Source organism: Kwoniella dejecticola, chromosome 7 (assembly GCF_000512565.2).
Source record: "Kwoniella dejecticola CBS 10117 chromosome 7, complete sequence".
NCBI lineage: Eukaryota > Fungi > Basidiomycota > Tremellomycetes > Tremellales > Cryptococcaceae > Kwoniella > Kwoniella dejecticola.
The window spans coordinates 1,424,378-1,437,369 of NC_089307.1; the positions used below are offsets into that span (position 1 = coordinate 1,424,378).

General features: G+C 49.0%; 3 protein-coding genes across 3 annotated transcripts; 1 reads left to right on the top strand and 2 right to left on the bottom strand.

Annotated features, from left to right (window-relative positions):
- Positions 1-195: 195 nt before the first annotated feature.
- On the bottom strand, positions 196-1,556 carry I303_106161 (lipoyl(octanoyl) transferase; the record flags this gene model as incomplete). Its single annotated transcript, XM_018409463.1, has 4 exons — positions 196-582; positions 724-858; positions 1,002-1,189; positions 1,301-1,556. The coding sequence occupies 4 exons, from the start codon at positions 1,554-1,556 to the stop codon at positions 196-198; spliced, it is 966 nt and encodes a 321-aa protein (XP_018261736.1).
- A 510-nt stretch (positions 1,557-2,066) lies between these two features.
- I303_106162 (uncharacterized protein) lies at positions 2,067-6,578 on the bottom strand (the record flags this gene model as incomplete). The annotated part of the gene is made up of 3 exons (XM_018409464.1): positions 2,067-3,699; positions 3,757-4,463; positions 4,521-6,578. 3 exons carry the CDS (start codon positions 6,576-6,578, stop codon positions 2,067-2,069), a joined length of 4,398 nt encoding a protein of 1,465 aa, XP_018261737.1.
- Positions 6,579-8,748: 2,170 nt separating this feature from the next.
- Positions 8,749-12,623, top strand: I303_106163 (uncharacterized protein; the record flags this gene model as incomplete). Its single annotated transcript, XM_018409465.1, has 6 exons — positions 8,749-9,217; positions 9,292-9,393; positions 9,472-9,623; positions 9,724-9,885; positions 9,951-10,440; positions 10,513-12,623. 6 exons carry the CDS (start codon positions 8,749-8,751, stop codon positions 12,621-12,623), a joined length of 3,486 nt encoding a protein of 1,161 aa, XP_018261738.1.
- Positions 12,624-12,992: the final 369 nt, after the last annotated feature.

Sequence of the window (12,992 nt, forward strand, 5' to 3'; positions counted from 1 at the left end):
CAAAGCGCTCAATGAAGCACGTGCCGGAGTTCTTTAGCTTTTACTTCTGCCTGGAAATCGTTTGGAGATATGGCTACTCAGTCACTTCTACAAGGATTTGTTCATGATAGCCAAATGCATAAAGAGTGTAGAGCACTAGCGTTCATCATGGTATACATTCGGAATCAGCGTTCAATGCATTAAACCAGAAATGCACTAAGCTCTCCTGGATAAATCGGGCTCTCCTGGCCATCCTTTTCCCTTATTCAATCGCTCAGCTTCTTCCTCAGCAGCCATGACCAAGCTACTTATCTGCACGAGTTCTTCGTTATCGTCACCACCCTTCTCCTCTCGCAACGGTGTTATATCGCGCGAGAATAGTTCACCGAATTTTGGTATCAGTGCTTGAGCGACGTCGGGTACTGAAGGTAAAGTCGGGTCCGCCTTGTCGCGTAATAGGAGCTGATGAAGTGATGTCGCGTGAACGTCTGCCAAACCACATGCCATGACTAGGTCGAACCATTTTATAGGTTGCGGCGTTATGTTCATCGCGAAGCCGTGGGACGTGATTCGGTGTGATAGATGTATGCCTATGGAAGCGAACTGTGCGGTATGGTATCAGGGCAGATACACCAATTGTATGACTTCTTGTTGGTAGTTGGATGTACCGGACAGATGGAAGCATGGTAGGGTGATGGGACTTAGGGGGATCGATCAGAAGAAGATCCTTCTGACAATACACACCTTCTCTGTAGGCGAGGAGAACACTCCAACATGTCCTTCCGGATGAGGCGCCAGTACACCCTTTATACCCAGATCATCTCTTGCATACTCCGCTAACATAGCTTGCAGGTATTCCACATAACATCGAGTCGGTGTCTGTAAAATAGGAATCGGATCGATCTCTCAGCACGCGTTTCCTCCGCTTTTCGCAGCGATGACTTGTCCATCGACAATCGGGATTCGGCGTTTCAGTCAAGGGAGAGAGAACAAATGACCAATGTGTTCTCTTACCGACTCACCTCCATGACGTTCAAGTCCAGTATCGGGTACCCAACTAATTGACCTGGACCATGATACGTGACCTGCCCACCTCGTTTGGTAATATAAAACTCCGCTCCGACATTTTGGACTTTCTTTTCCTCGGGATGTAATTCGTTCGGATTGGGTGAATTATCCCTTCGCCCTGTCGTATATGTCGGTGTGTGTTCTACACTTGCCATACCCATCAAATCGTATCAAATCATCATCAACATCAACATCAACATCAACATCAGCACCATGAATCCGATGTCTTAGCTCTGCCCTGAGTGGTACGTACCAAGCATCAAGATGACATCTCCTTTCCCTCTACTCCCCACCGGATCCTTCGCTTTAGCTTTCAGCCTCGTACTTATTATATCATTCTGCAATTTTAGTCCGACAAGATACGGTAATGGTTCGCTGAAGATGTGGTATCTTAATGGCGGGAGTATTGACTTGCTTGAAGATGCAGGTGAGGAGCAAGATGCGGAGGACAGGGAGACTTGTCTGAAAGGTGTTTGATGTATGAGTCGTGCCAAGGAGCGAGAGACCATCTTTGTTCTTATTCGTTCTGCTTTGCTTTGCTTTGCTTTGCCTTGCGGGGTCCGGATCCAAGGTGTGAAAAGGGAACTCAATATGGTTAAGGGTGATTGCGATCTGAGTCTGGTCTGAATAGAGGTTCAAGAGGAGATAAAGTATTGAACATCGTCAAATAACGTCCAATTGTCAATTGCCGGACGGTTCTAGTGGAGGTCACGGAATGAACGAACCAAATTAACCGCATAACGGCAAGACTGAAATACCATTGGAAATACTCTCCAACCGATTACTCAGATCATAAATCATCGTCCTTCATGCATATTCATGAGCAAGAAGCAAGAAGCATGCGCCTACGCCTAAGCAAGAAATAATATGGCTACAATATGTATCATACTAAATATACGAAGAGCATCAAGAATGATATCGTTGAATAACTCATTCTGTAAGAGTATCTGTGTTGTCCATTTGTGCAGCGTCCAAAGTTATCCGAGCAAACTTTGTCAAGCGGCAACGAAAAACCCGAATCAAGCCATTCGTCCAGCTTTATTACTTCCAAAAAACCCTTTCAACCCCTTTTTCTTCCTCGTTTCAACGTCTTTTCCCATTCCCACGCCCATACCATAAGTCGGCGCTGAACCCATATCTTCAGCCATCGGCTGCCCGTACATAGTCTTCACTGCTCTCGCATTCGGTCCTGCGCCTACCCTTGCTCGAGGCGAAGGTTGATCGAAAGAGGCTCTTCCGCCAGTCATCGCTCGAGGAGGGTGGGCAGACCCTAGATTCTGGGTATTGACATATAGCTGAGGCGGTTGAGGGTATCCATTACCGTTATACTGATGTGGGTGTTGGTTGTATCCGACCGAATTAGGTGACCCGACAGGATTAGAAGCTGAGAAATCGATCTTAGCGCTTGATACGTGGGGAAGGTATCCACCAGATGAAGCAAGATACTTTGGATCATTGGACCCGGTCAGGTTCACTTCTTGATCGGGGAAAGCAGCCGCGAAAGAATCAGGAGAAGCTGCCATTGCAATGTTGCCGTTTGGGTCTGAAGGTGGAAGAGGCGGTAGATTCTTGAACCTGTTCGGTGATAGTTGGCCGCTTTGGGACCTCGTCATTGACCCATGCTTTTCACCCGCACCATGTGAAGCTGTCTGGGATAAATGTATCTGTTGTTGTTGCTGATTGAAGAAGGCTGAGGGGTTACATATAGCTGGAGGTGGAGTTTCGATAGCCATCGTCCCGCTTGAATTGGATAAACTTGAAGTCGTCTTGTTATGCGGTCTGTTATTGGCGCCAGTGAAGTTCGCGCTGGGATACCCCATGTTGTTCGATCGATACATGCTTGAAGGCTCGTCGTAGATCGCATCAGGACTGGTGGAGTAAATTCCCATCCCTCTATTGACGTTATTACTGAGCATCTCCATGCCGGAATGTGCTCTGTCCTGTTCCAGTATCCCGAATGGCTGCTGCTGTTCCCCCATTTCATTCACGCCGAACGAAGTTCTGCGTCTGCCTGATGCATAGCTTTCTCTCTTGCCGGGACCCGAAGTAGCGAACTTGCTACTGGTAGGACTGGCTGATAAGCTGCCACCAGAAGATGAGGCGGTACCATTCATAGGTGCAGAGACAGATCGCATGCCGTACGGCAGTGAGGCTGAATATCGTTTACCGCCTTGAACCGAATCTTGACCGTCAGTAAGCATAGACGAAGATGAACCACTTCTGTCTCTTGTGTGTTTCCTGTTTCCTCCCACCAAATACGAGATAGGTGGCGGTGGAGCTAGCGGTGTATCAGGGAGAGGTTGTTCAGTTCTTTCTCCTCGGTATTGGTCTTCTGATCTAGCAGACAAGTTGGATCTAGATTTCGATTTGGATGTTTTCGGTTTCATCTTCTTGAAGAACCCTTTGATACCTTTCTTCTTTGGCTTTTCATCGGCCTCGTCACCTTCATCGTCTAGTCGCATTTGGGATAATCGAGAATGACTAATCGCCCGAGACATTCTAGGCATTTCATTGACGTTGATATCGGATGAACATCGGGAATCTCGACTGAAAAACGATGGTCGTGTGGGGGAGGCCATCGAGACTGCTCGAGGGTATGGATTGACGTTGTATGAGGAAGCTCGACTTCTTCGATCATTATCGAGGCCGAGGCTGGAGTGATAACACAGCGTCAGCAGGAGCATTAGCAACGCTTTAGACTTGACTTACTGCATATCCATCATACTTCCACTGCCATTCTGACTACCCCCAAATAAGCTCGTAACACTTCCGCCAAACCTGCCCCACAGACTTCGTCGGCCTCCATGTCCATCACTGCCTGCTGCTGCTCCCGCTCCTGCCCTGACGGCGAAAGAGAAGGGTCTGAGGCCTGCGCCCGGCTCGTCAGCAGGTGACCAAAGTTCTTCGTTGCTCTCGTCATATGTACCGGGCGGTGGGCTGCGTTCGAGTAAGCCGGGTGACGAGCCTTGTTTGCCATGTCGACCCCGCGTACTAGCTGAGATAGGTGAGGCGTAGATGGGTGTTCGGGGCGCACCGAGTGAAGGTTCACGATCGGGCAGGAAGTGGGTTAGAGGTCGTTGGAGAGGTGCGGCTCGTGGAGGATTGGCAAGAGCAGTCAAATTGGCCGGTGACGAAGGACTTGGCCGGACGACAGATAGAGTCGGTGTACCTCGGACAGGAGTGTACACACCTTCTCTACCATATGGCTGATTCTGTATCGCGGTGTTGGACTGAGTACTACGCGGCATGAGTGCGCCCTCGTGGCTGGACACCGTCGATGAGGAGGTAACGATCTCGTCCGGGAAGGGGAACCGACCCAGTCGTTGTGCTTCAGCTCTAACTTCTTGAACCAGATGCCACTGCTGACGTAGATATCCTTGAAGCGTCTGATATCGATGCGCAGAAGCGGAGGGGAACTACCATGACGGCATACATTTAGCGTCATTGCGATGAGAGTGTGATAAGGCACTCACTTTAGTCATGACACCTTTAATTCCTTCTTCAGTCAATTTGCCGCCTTTGGTTCCTCTGAATCCTCTCGGTAGACCTTCCCCAGCATCACCTTCTTCCCACTTATGGCCTCTCCACCCAACTTCGACCGCAACTCTCCTGTCCGCTTCTCTCTTTTTCGCTCTCAAAAGCGATCTTCTTTTCCTTCTTGCATCCAATTCTCTTCGCAATTGCGCATCTTCCACTGAATTACCAGTCGAAGGTGGACTGAAACTTGTAGAATCCGAATCTTCGATTGATTCATCAGCTGCTCTGAAAAGCTGCTTGTAAACCGCATGATCTTCCTGCGCTCCCAGCGATTTCAAAAGAGCTACCTCGCGCCATTCTAGATCTCGCCAATCTCCATCGCTTTCCCTCTCCCATATTCCCTCACCTTGGACGATGACATCCGCCAAATCTCTATCACGCATCATGCATTCCAAGCAGACTTCCTCCTGCGGTTTCCCACTAGGCCCTCTAATTTGCCCGTTTGCAACCTGATTACTCGGTCTTCCCAGGCCTAGACCGTTTGCAGTGGGCCCTGCTCCAGCTTGGATGGGTCTAGTGAAGGCACCTGCGAAAGGTCCCGCGTCGGCTAGGCCAGCTACAACGGGCAAAGACGAAGCCGACTTGTTGGCCTGGTGTTTCTGGTACACGGTCTGTTTCGGCGTCGGTTCAGGTTGAGACAGAAGAGGTGGAGCCTTGGCTGTCGTCGGCGAGAGGTTGATATTCAATGGTGGCCAGGAGGAAGAAGGTACAGGGGCGGTGACGGGCAAAGCGAGATTCGCCTGTGCATCGCCAGGTATCTGTGTGGGCTGTGTTCGGATTGCGGGTGCTTGTAATGGGTCGGTATGAGCGGCGGTGGCGATATTAGTAGGAAGAGCGGTCTGTAACAGTGATGTGCTTGCAGGTATATTTGTTGACAGGTCGGAAGTGGATGGCTTTGCAGCTAGTGATGTATCTATCTTAGGCGGACGAGGTAAGGATCGTTTGGTAGTTGGAGAAGTGGGCGAAGTGTTCTTCAGGTCCGCTGAAGATCGTTTCTTTTCTAAAGGACGGGGCGTGATGTCGAATGTGGACTTTTGTTCGATTGCTGGGCTGGGTCGTGGTTGAGGCATGAGAATTGACCCCCTTTCGATGGGCGGTGACTTGTTGTCTGCATTGCGAGTGGGCGATGAATCTGAATCTCTAGGCGGTGTCATGTTTCCTGTAAAACCTGATACCCTTACTGGTGATCCTAAATTCACGTTGGAATTCTCAACGACAGTCCGCCGCCTGGCGACACCAGGCGAATGCTTGAGTATAGGGGAAGGTATGGGATTGCCTTCTTGATCGGATGGAGAAGGTGTGAGCGGTCCGGGTACGTGTATAGTCAAGGAATGGCCCAATGTTCTACCCCTAGCTGGTACGGTAGGTAGTTCTCGACGGCCTTCGCCAGGCAGCTGCTGACCCAATGACGAAGAAGATGAGGATGATGAGCGAGGTTGGAACATTGTTGACTGAAGGTAGGACGGGGAAGGGGGTTTGATAGGTGATATGGGTGATAAAGTGGGGAGTGGAGGCAAGGCCATCGTAGGAGGAGGTAGTGGCGGTGGGATCGAGCCTTTGTGTAAGCGATGAGACGAAGAACGTGATGAATGTGACGAGGAACGGGTTGGTTCAGCGCTCAGACTTTGACTAGTTTCATCCCGTGCTTGAACTCCTGAAGACGCACTCGGATCTACATCGACTGCTTTTGCTTTGCCTTTAACACCAAAGTCCGGTCGGGAGGAACTGTTTGTTCGACTGTGCGAAGAGGAAGATGAGAGATGTTGGGTGGGAGGCAGAGGAGGAGTACCTGAAATGGATAATGTATCAAAGGATCCGAGATGCAATGCAGGGAATTGCAGTGTCGGTCGACGTACTATTGACGGTTCGGCGCTTGTGGAGGGTGATACTGTTTGATCATGTATCGATGGAGGTGTGGGTAACGGACCAGGTTGACTGTCGACAGGTGATTGAGGAGGATTGACATCAGAGGACGACGCTATCGTGGTCGACATGATATGCTGTGTATCGTGAGTGAGGATTGATTGGCGAGTCGAATTTTTTCAATTTCTGAAAGCGTGTATGTAGATGATGATAGGACCATCAAAGGAAGGGTAGAGCAGGGTAGGGCAGGAATAGGGAAAAAGGAGACTAAGGATGGGTGAGACCAATCTCTTGCGTTTGTCGACAAGATGGGTTGTGTATGTCTTGTTTTAGGTGTTTGGTCCTCAAAGCGGTGTCGTGCATGTATGTGAGTAGGATTCTGGTCGTAAACAGGCGTTTCAGACCAGATTTCTAGTCTTCGTCGAGTTTCGTTCTTTCGTTATGGCACTTGACTTCGGCTTTGGTCGTGTCTGACACCTTTTGATGGTGCTACAGTACTCTACAGCGTTCAAATGTTGAGACGGTGTGTGTTCCCTTGATCGTGAATGTGTCGTTGTGGTGAATTCTCCTGTGTTTTCTTGATGCGCGCTTGCGATTGCGGGGCTACTCAACTTGAGAATTACTGGCACAACGCGTGTATGTAGTCCAACGCTGTGCGAGGTATGATTTTACAATCTGCTATTCAAGTATGGACTGCAGAGTTGCAAGTCATTGAAATGGATGCCATCCCCAATGGTCCTTGCCTGTGACTGTGACTGTGGATGCTATCTGCTGCGCTATATAGGCTATGCGATGTGGCCTGCTGATGGATCCTTCTTTTATGGTCGACCGGGTGAGTCATTCAGTCATTCATTACTCGCTTTGTCTTCTATTACGTTATCATGCAGAGTCCAGCCCGATCTTTTTACCACAAGTTTGAATCCTAAATACAGTCAACCCACGCGACAACAACCCGCTGCTGTAAGGCGCGCGTGGTCCGGGCAAGCAGGGTAGGCTTGCGACAATCAGCGTTCCCGGATCCGCAAAGGAAAGGGCCGGAAGTCAGGCACTTATCCGATTTTCCGAGCAGGATCCTTTCGATCACTTCGGTTTGTTATGTTTTGTTGACCAAACTTAAAATTTACCTGATCCGGTCGAACGTTGATCATCCATTCAGCCATTCTAAATCAACAAAACTTTATTCATTCCCTGTTCATTCCCTCTCGAAGAATACTCGCTCTTACCCTCCTCCTCCCTTGCCCTCTGGGACTCTCCTGAAGATGGGTTGTCTCGGACTTACTCAATCCAAAAGACGATGTTCCCTCCCTTCTGCGCCTTGGGACGGATCAACTGCGTAAAGCTTATACATCACGTTGTTGACGTCAGTCCGGATATCATTTGAATTAATCCATCGACGCCATGCCTTGCTTCCCGTGAATGCCATCCTGCGATCCTGGGAATAAAGGGTCAAGAAAAGGAAAGACAAAGGAACTGAAAGAGTACGACCATTCCGCCGATCCTTCAAGTCCTGAGGAAGTCTTACTCGTACCCTGATCAACAAGAGAGACAAACCTTTGACCTATAGAGTTGAGGCTAAAAGTCAATTAGACGTTCAGCTGCAGCTATTCATAGCCGCTTCAGCCGGAATTGCAGAGGGATTACGTTGGACCGATGCCGGTCCTCCCTCCTAGCCTTACCTCGTCCTGTCTTGTCTTGGCTTGGATATGGTCTACGACGCTGGTGCTGCGTTACCAGAAGTGCGCAGGGAACAGGGAAGGAACCGGATCAACTTACCTGTGAATCACGTAAATTTCTTGGGTAAGACATGTCCGTAGCTACTTGATCCGAAATACAGTACTACACTTCCTACCTCTCTGGCTATCGAGACCCAAACAATGACACTTCGGCAGCTGTCACCATGAGCTGGAGACAGCTAGCTGTCTTAGCGAATGAATGAGTTTACTTGTTCATGTGTCAACTAACGTGAAGATTTTATGCTTTTCTAATTTTATCTCTATCTCTCTTCCTTTCTTTCGTAGTAGTATCGACATAACATAAAGCAACACATACCTCCTTTCGATCAATTCAATTTGATCGACTTGGACCTAGCTGTACCTGCTTATCGGATTCCAGCGTTCCTCTATCCTCTTCGCCTTGGCCGATAGTCGCTCTTGCGTTTGCTCTTGTTCTGGTGCCAGCGAGATATCCAGGCTCAACAGGTGTCTTCGATGGGACCTTTCCTGTGACACCAGAACACTTCGACTTCCTTCCATACTTCTCTCCACGCCTTCGCTCTTCAACGGGAACGACGAATAGGCAAAGATGGGACTTTCACAGCCTGTCGGATACCTTTACTGGTACACGACTTCCATAATCATAGGGGTTCTGACAATCATCAATTTCTCGACGAAATTTTACAAGTTCTTGACCCGCCCCAACAAAAGGCCTAGTGCCCCGACCCAATCACAGGCATTGGCGATTACCAGCGATGAAGTCGAAACCCCGTCGTCGGGCTCGCCAAATTCAAGCATAGAAAAGCCGTCGAGGGATAACGATGTCGAAGATCAAATAGAGAAGCATAGACTGGGTCGACTGAATCGGTCTATCAGGACTTTAAGCGTTATGGCGGAGAAGTACTTTTACTTGTCAGGAGTGACTGTACCCCGTAAGACTGTACGGTACAAGGTTTTTGGCAAAGCTCGAAAGATACATAAGAAGACTTATGGGACGCCTGAGATGTTTTGGACATGGGGATATACGCTAGGTTTCCTGATTCTGTGTTTCTACGGAAGTGAGTGCGATCGAACTGCTTGAAATTTCTTGCACTGTGAATTGCTGGACTAATCGTACCTTGGGATTTTCTAGCCGGCTGGGATACTTTGACCTGGTGTAATCAAGCGGCTTGGCTAGCTGTAGCGCAAGTGCCCATGATCATCGCTCTGGCAGGGAAGAACAATCTCATCTCTTGTACGTCTCCTCCAATCTCTTTTCAAAGCATCGCAGCATCTCGTTCAATAGCTGACGCGGGGGTATGCCTACGGGTAGTCTTGACCGGCATACCATATGACCGACTGAACTACATTCACCGAGCGTCAGCCAAATTATGTCTGTTGGGAGTATGGATACATGCAGGCGGACATTGGAGGTTGACTCACGGTTGGAATGCGGAAGTGTGGTCAAAAACCATATCCAAATGGGTAAGTCAATCCGCTGGCTCCATAACGAGGCACAGGCACTGGAGAATACGGTCGATACCATAAATGTGGATTGAGCTGATCAACATGACGACGTGCCTAGGGATTTACCGGTACCTTTGCCATCACCTTGCTTTCCCTGCTGTCTTTGCCGTACTTCAGAAGAAAGCTATTCGAATTCTTCTTGGTGATGCATATCGTCCTGGTGGCACTTATGTTGGCTGCTTTCGTCATGCATTGGCGCGCGATGGACGTGTGGATATATGTGAGTGGTTCGCGAAGCCCGGTGTCGTGCGTTAGTTTCATGCTAATTCTAGTTATGCTTTGTAGCCTGGAGCTGCACTTTGGGCAGCAGACCGACTTCTTCGAGTACTCCGCCTAGTAATTCTCAATAAACTTTGGATCCGACCTTCTTTATCCGCTTCTGAAATACCTTCAAAAGCTACGATCTCGTTGTTGACCCCCTCGACCCTCTTATTGCGATTCACCAGTCCATCGGAACACCTAAACTGGTCTGCAGGCCATCACTTCTATGTGGTCATGCCTGGAATGTCAAGATTACCATGGGAAGCACATCCTTTCACGGCATCGACTATTCCAGCTAGACCAGGCCAAGGTGCCGAAGCTGGAGAATTGGCATTTATAGTGCGAGTCCGAGATGGGTTTACGAAACGGATGAAAGATAAAATCGATGCGGAGAAAAAGGCAAAAGGTCTAGCGATTGATGATAGGTTGGATGTGGAAGTCACTGCTGCTGTGGAAGGGCCTTATGGTGAAAAATCTGATATGTCAGGTTACGAAGGTGTTCTCATGTTTTCCGGTATGTCCGTTTCTACCTCGCATTACAAGATGTAAGATGAGTATGCTGAAATGCATCCTTCCGTTCGTCTAGGTGGATCGGGTATTTCCTTTGCGGTTTCCAATCTACTTCAGATCCTCAGAGAAATTCGAGAAGGTAGAAGTAGGGTGAAATTCATTTCGATTGTATGGATGGTGAAATCTAGATTACACCTCGAATGGATCGCCCCTCTCCTACGAGATCATGTGAACGATTTACCACCCGACCTCTCAATCAATATTCACGTGCATGTCACTCGACACTTGTTACCCAAATTGTCCCTCACCCATAATACCTTACCCGATATACCCAATGGCGATTTCGAAGCGTACTTGCAACAACGATCCACTCGAACTAGGAGAAGAAGTAGATTCATGTCGACTTTCTCTTGGGCTTCTTGGACCGGCGGATCCATCTTCCGAGCGGGAGGCACAGAAGCTGGAACGAGAAGGGGTTCTTTGATGCCCTCGGAATCTGGTCGATCCGAAGCGGCGAAATCAGAGGCTCCTTCGGAAGCTTCAGACGGGTCAAAAGGATCAAAGGGATCGCAGAATAGTAGACGGAAACAACAACATCGGCTGTTCGGCTCGTTCAGCTCTTCTAATTTCGGCGGTCCGTCGAAAAATCCAAGGAGAAGTAGTCACGCTGTCAGTGATGGTGAGAGCGAGGGCGAAGGTCCAGTCAACCGATCGAAAGAAAAGAGAAGACCCTCTATACCCGCTTTCAACTGGACAGAGGGATACGCAGACAATACCGTCTTCGGAGGAAACAATGAAAATCCCGGTATGCAGCAAATCAAGAAGGATTCACTGGTTCCTTATGCTGTACCTGAGGCGCAAGAATTGGAAATTGTGTTGAAAGAGCCTACACCTGTCGATGGGGTCCGATCGACGGCTGTCATGCCTGAAGCCCTGACTATCGACACCCCGCCTGAAGAGACTCAAAGGGGTGCTCGTGGATCCATAGCGAACAATCAAAATAGAGATATTGGACCTGACGAAGTTGATCCATTTGACTATCGACCACCATCGCCTACCACCCCACCGCTCGCTGCGCTTGGTCGTCGAGATTCAAGAGGATCACTCGCTTGGCACAGAGACTCATTTTCTAGTATACAACTGCCCGCGCACGGGACACCACCTCGACAGAGGCAAATATCCATTTCGGACGATCTGCCCATGCCTAGACAAAAGCGAATATCAATTTCGGAAGAATCGCCTATCAGCAGGACGGGATCACCTAAGAATGTGCCTCTTCCTCAGTCTCGTTCGGGATCTCTGTCGACCTCTCTTCCCGGTACCCCCAATGCGTCTACGTATCACTTGGGCGAGAGGAAAAGGTCAATACCGCTCTTGTACGGTTTAGCTGCTAAGCGAGATTCGATTCATCGAAGAGAATCACTACCACTCCAGGCTGCCGAGTCCATCCGACCTTCTTCACCTAAACCCTCGTCCATCCTCATGCCTACCCCACAAATCGCTGATCGCTCTACTCCAAAATCTTTATTAGGGTCGTCTTCTTCCGAGAGGGGATTAGACAGACCCAAGAGACCAACGATGTTGACAACAGTTCATTCAAGCGGTCTACTTGGCGCTCCGGAGATGTCAAGATCCTCTACGGTCTCCTCAGCAGCTTCCATGGCAAGTTTCACCACGCCCTCACCTATCTCACCCGTACAGATGAATCTCCCGGAAGAGATCTCTAGGCCTACGACTCCATCTATGGCCTTCAAGCAGATCACTCAGCTCACAGATACGTCTCCTGGAGAATTGCGTAAATCGATCTCTGTAATTAACCAGATTGAAGATCCGAAAGAAAGGAGACAATCGATGGCTCAGGGACCGATAGGAATGGCGGAATTAGAACTGCGTAAAAAATCTGCGGAAGGTCTGGAAGGTCTAGTGAGGTGGCACGAAGGTAGAGCGGATATCAAAGGTTCTATCAGGGATATCATCGAGTCCGTCCAATCGCACACGCAACTCTCGAGCAAAGAAGCGGAAGGCGCTGGAGTGGAGAAACGAGGAGGAAGAGTCAATGTGTCGTGTTGTGGGCCTATATCGTTATTGGAAGCTGTCAAAGATGGGGTGAAAGTGGAGATGGATAGTAAAGAAGTTTGGAAAGGTGGTGTAGTAGTGGACTTCCACGCTGAGACGTTTGGCTGGTAGCGAGATTTCATCACGGATATTGTTGGATCATGGGCGATTGAAGGCTTAAAATTACTGTATCACTAGAATTGCATAGTTCCTTTCTTTCTCTTTTTCAATACATTTTGGTCATTAGCATACATACAAGGATATATAAGGGATTATAATGGATCATCAAATATGAAAATACACATGGACCAGGATCAGCTTGCGGAGTGTTTCGATGTAGTCCGCCACCCCTGCCCTCAGATTCCAGACTTCGTGCGTTGTGGAACAGATTGCTTTCAGAGGAACTGGCCTCTCAAGGGAAGGTACTAGGAGCGTCAAATGAAAGGATTGCGCCTGATGTTTGGTAGGTCATCCATACTGTCGTATCCTGTCGTACATCCC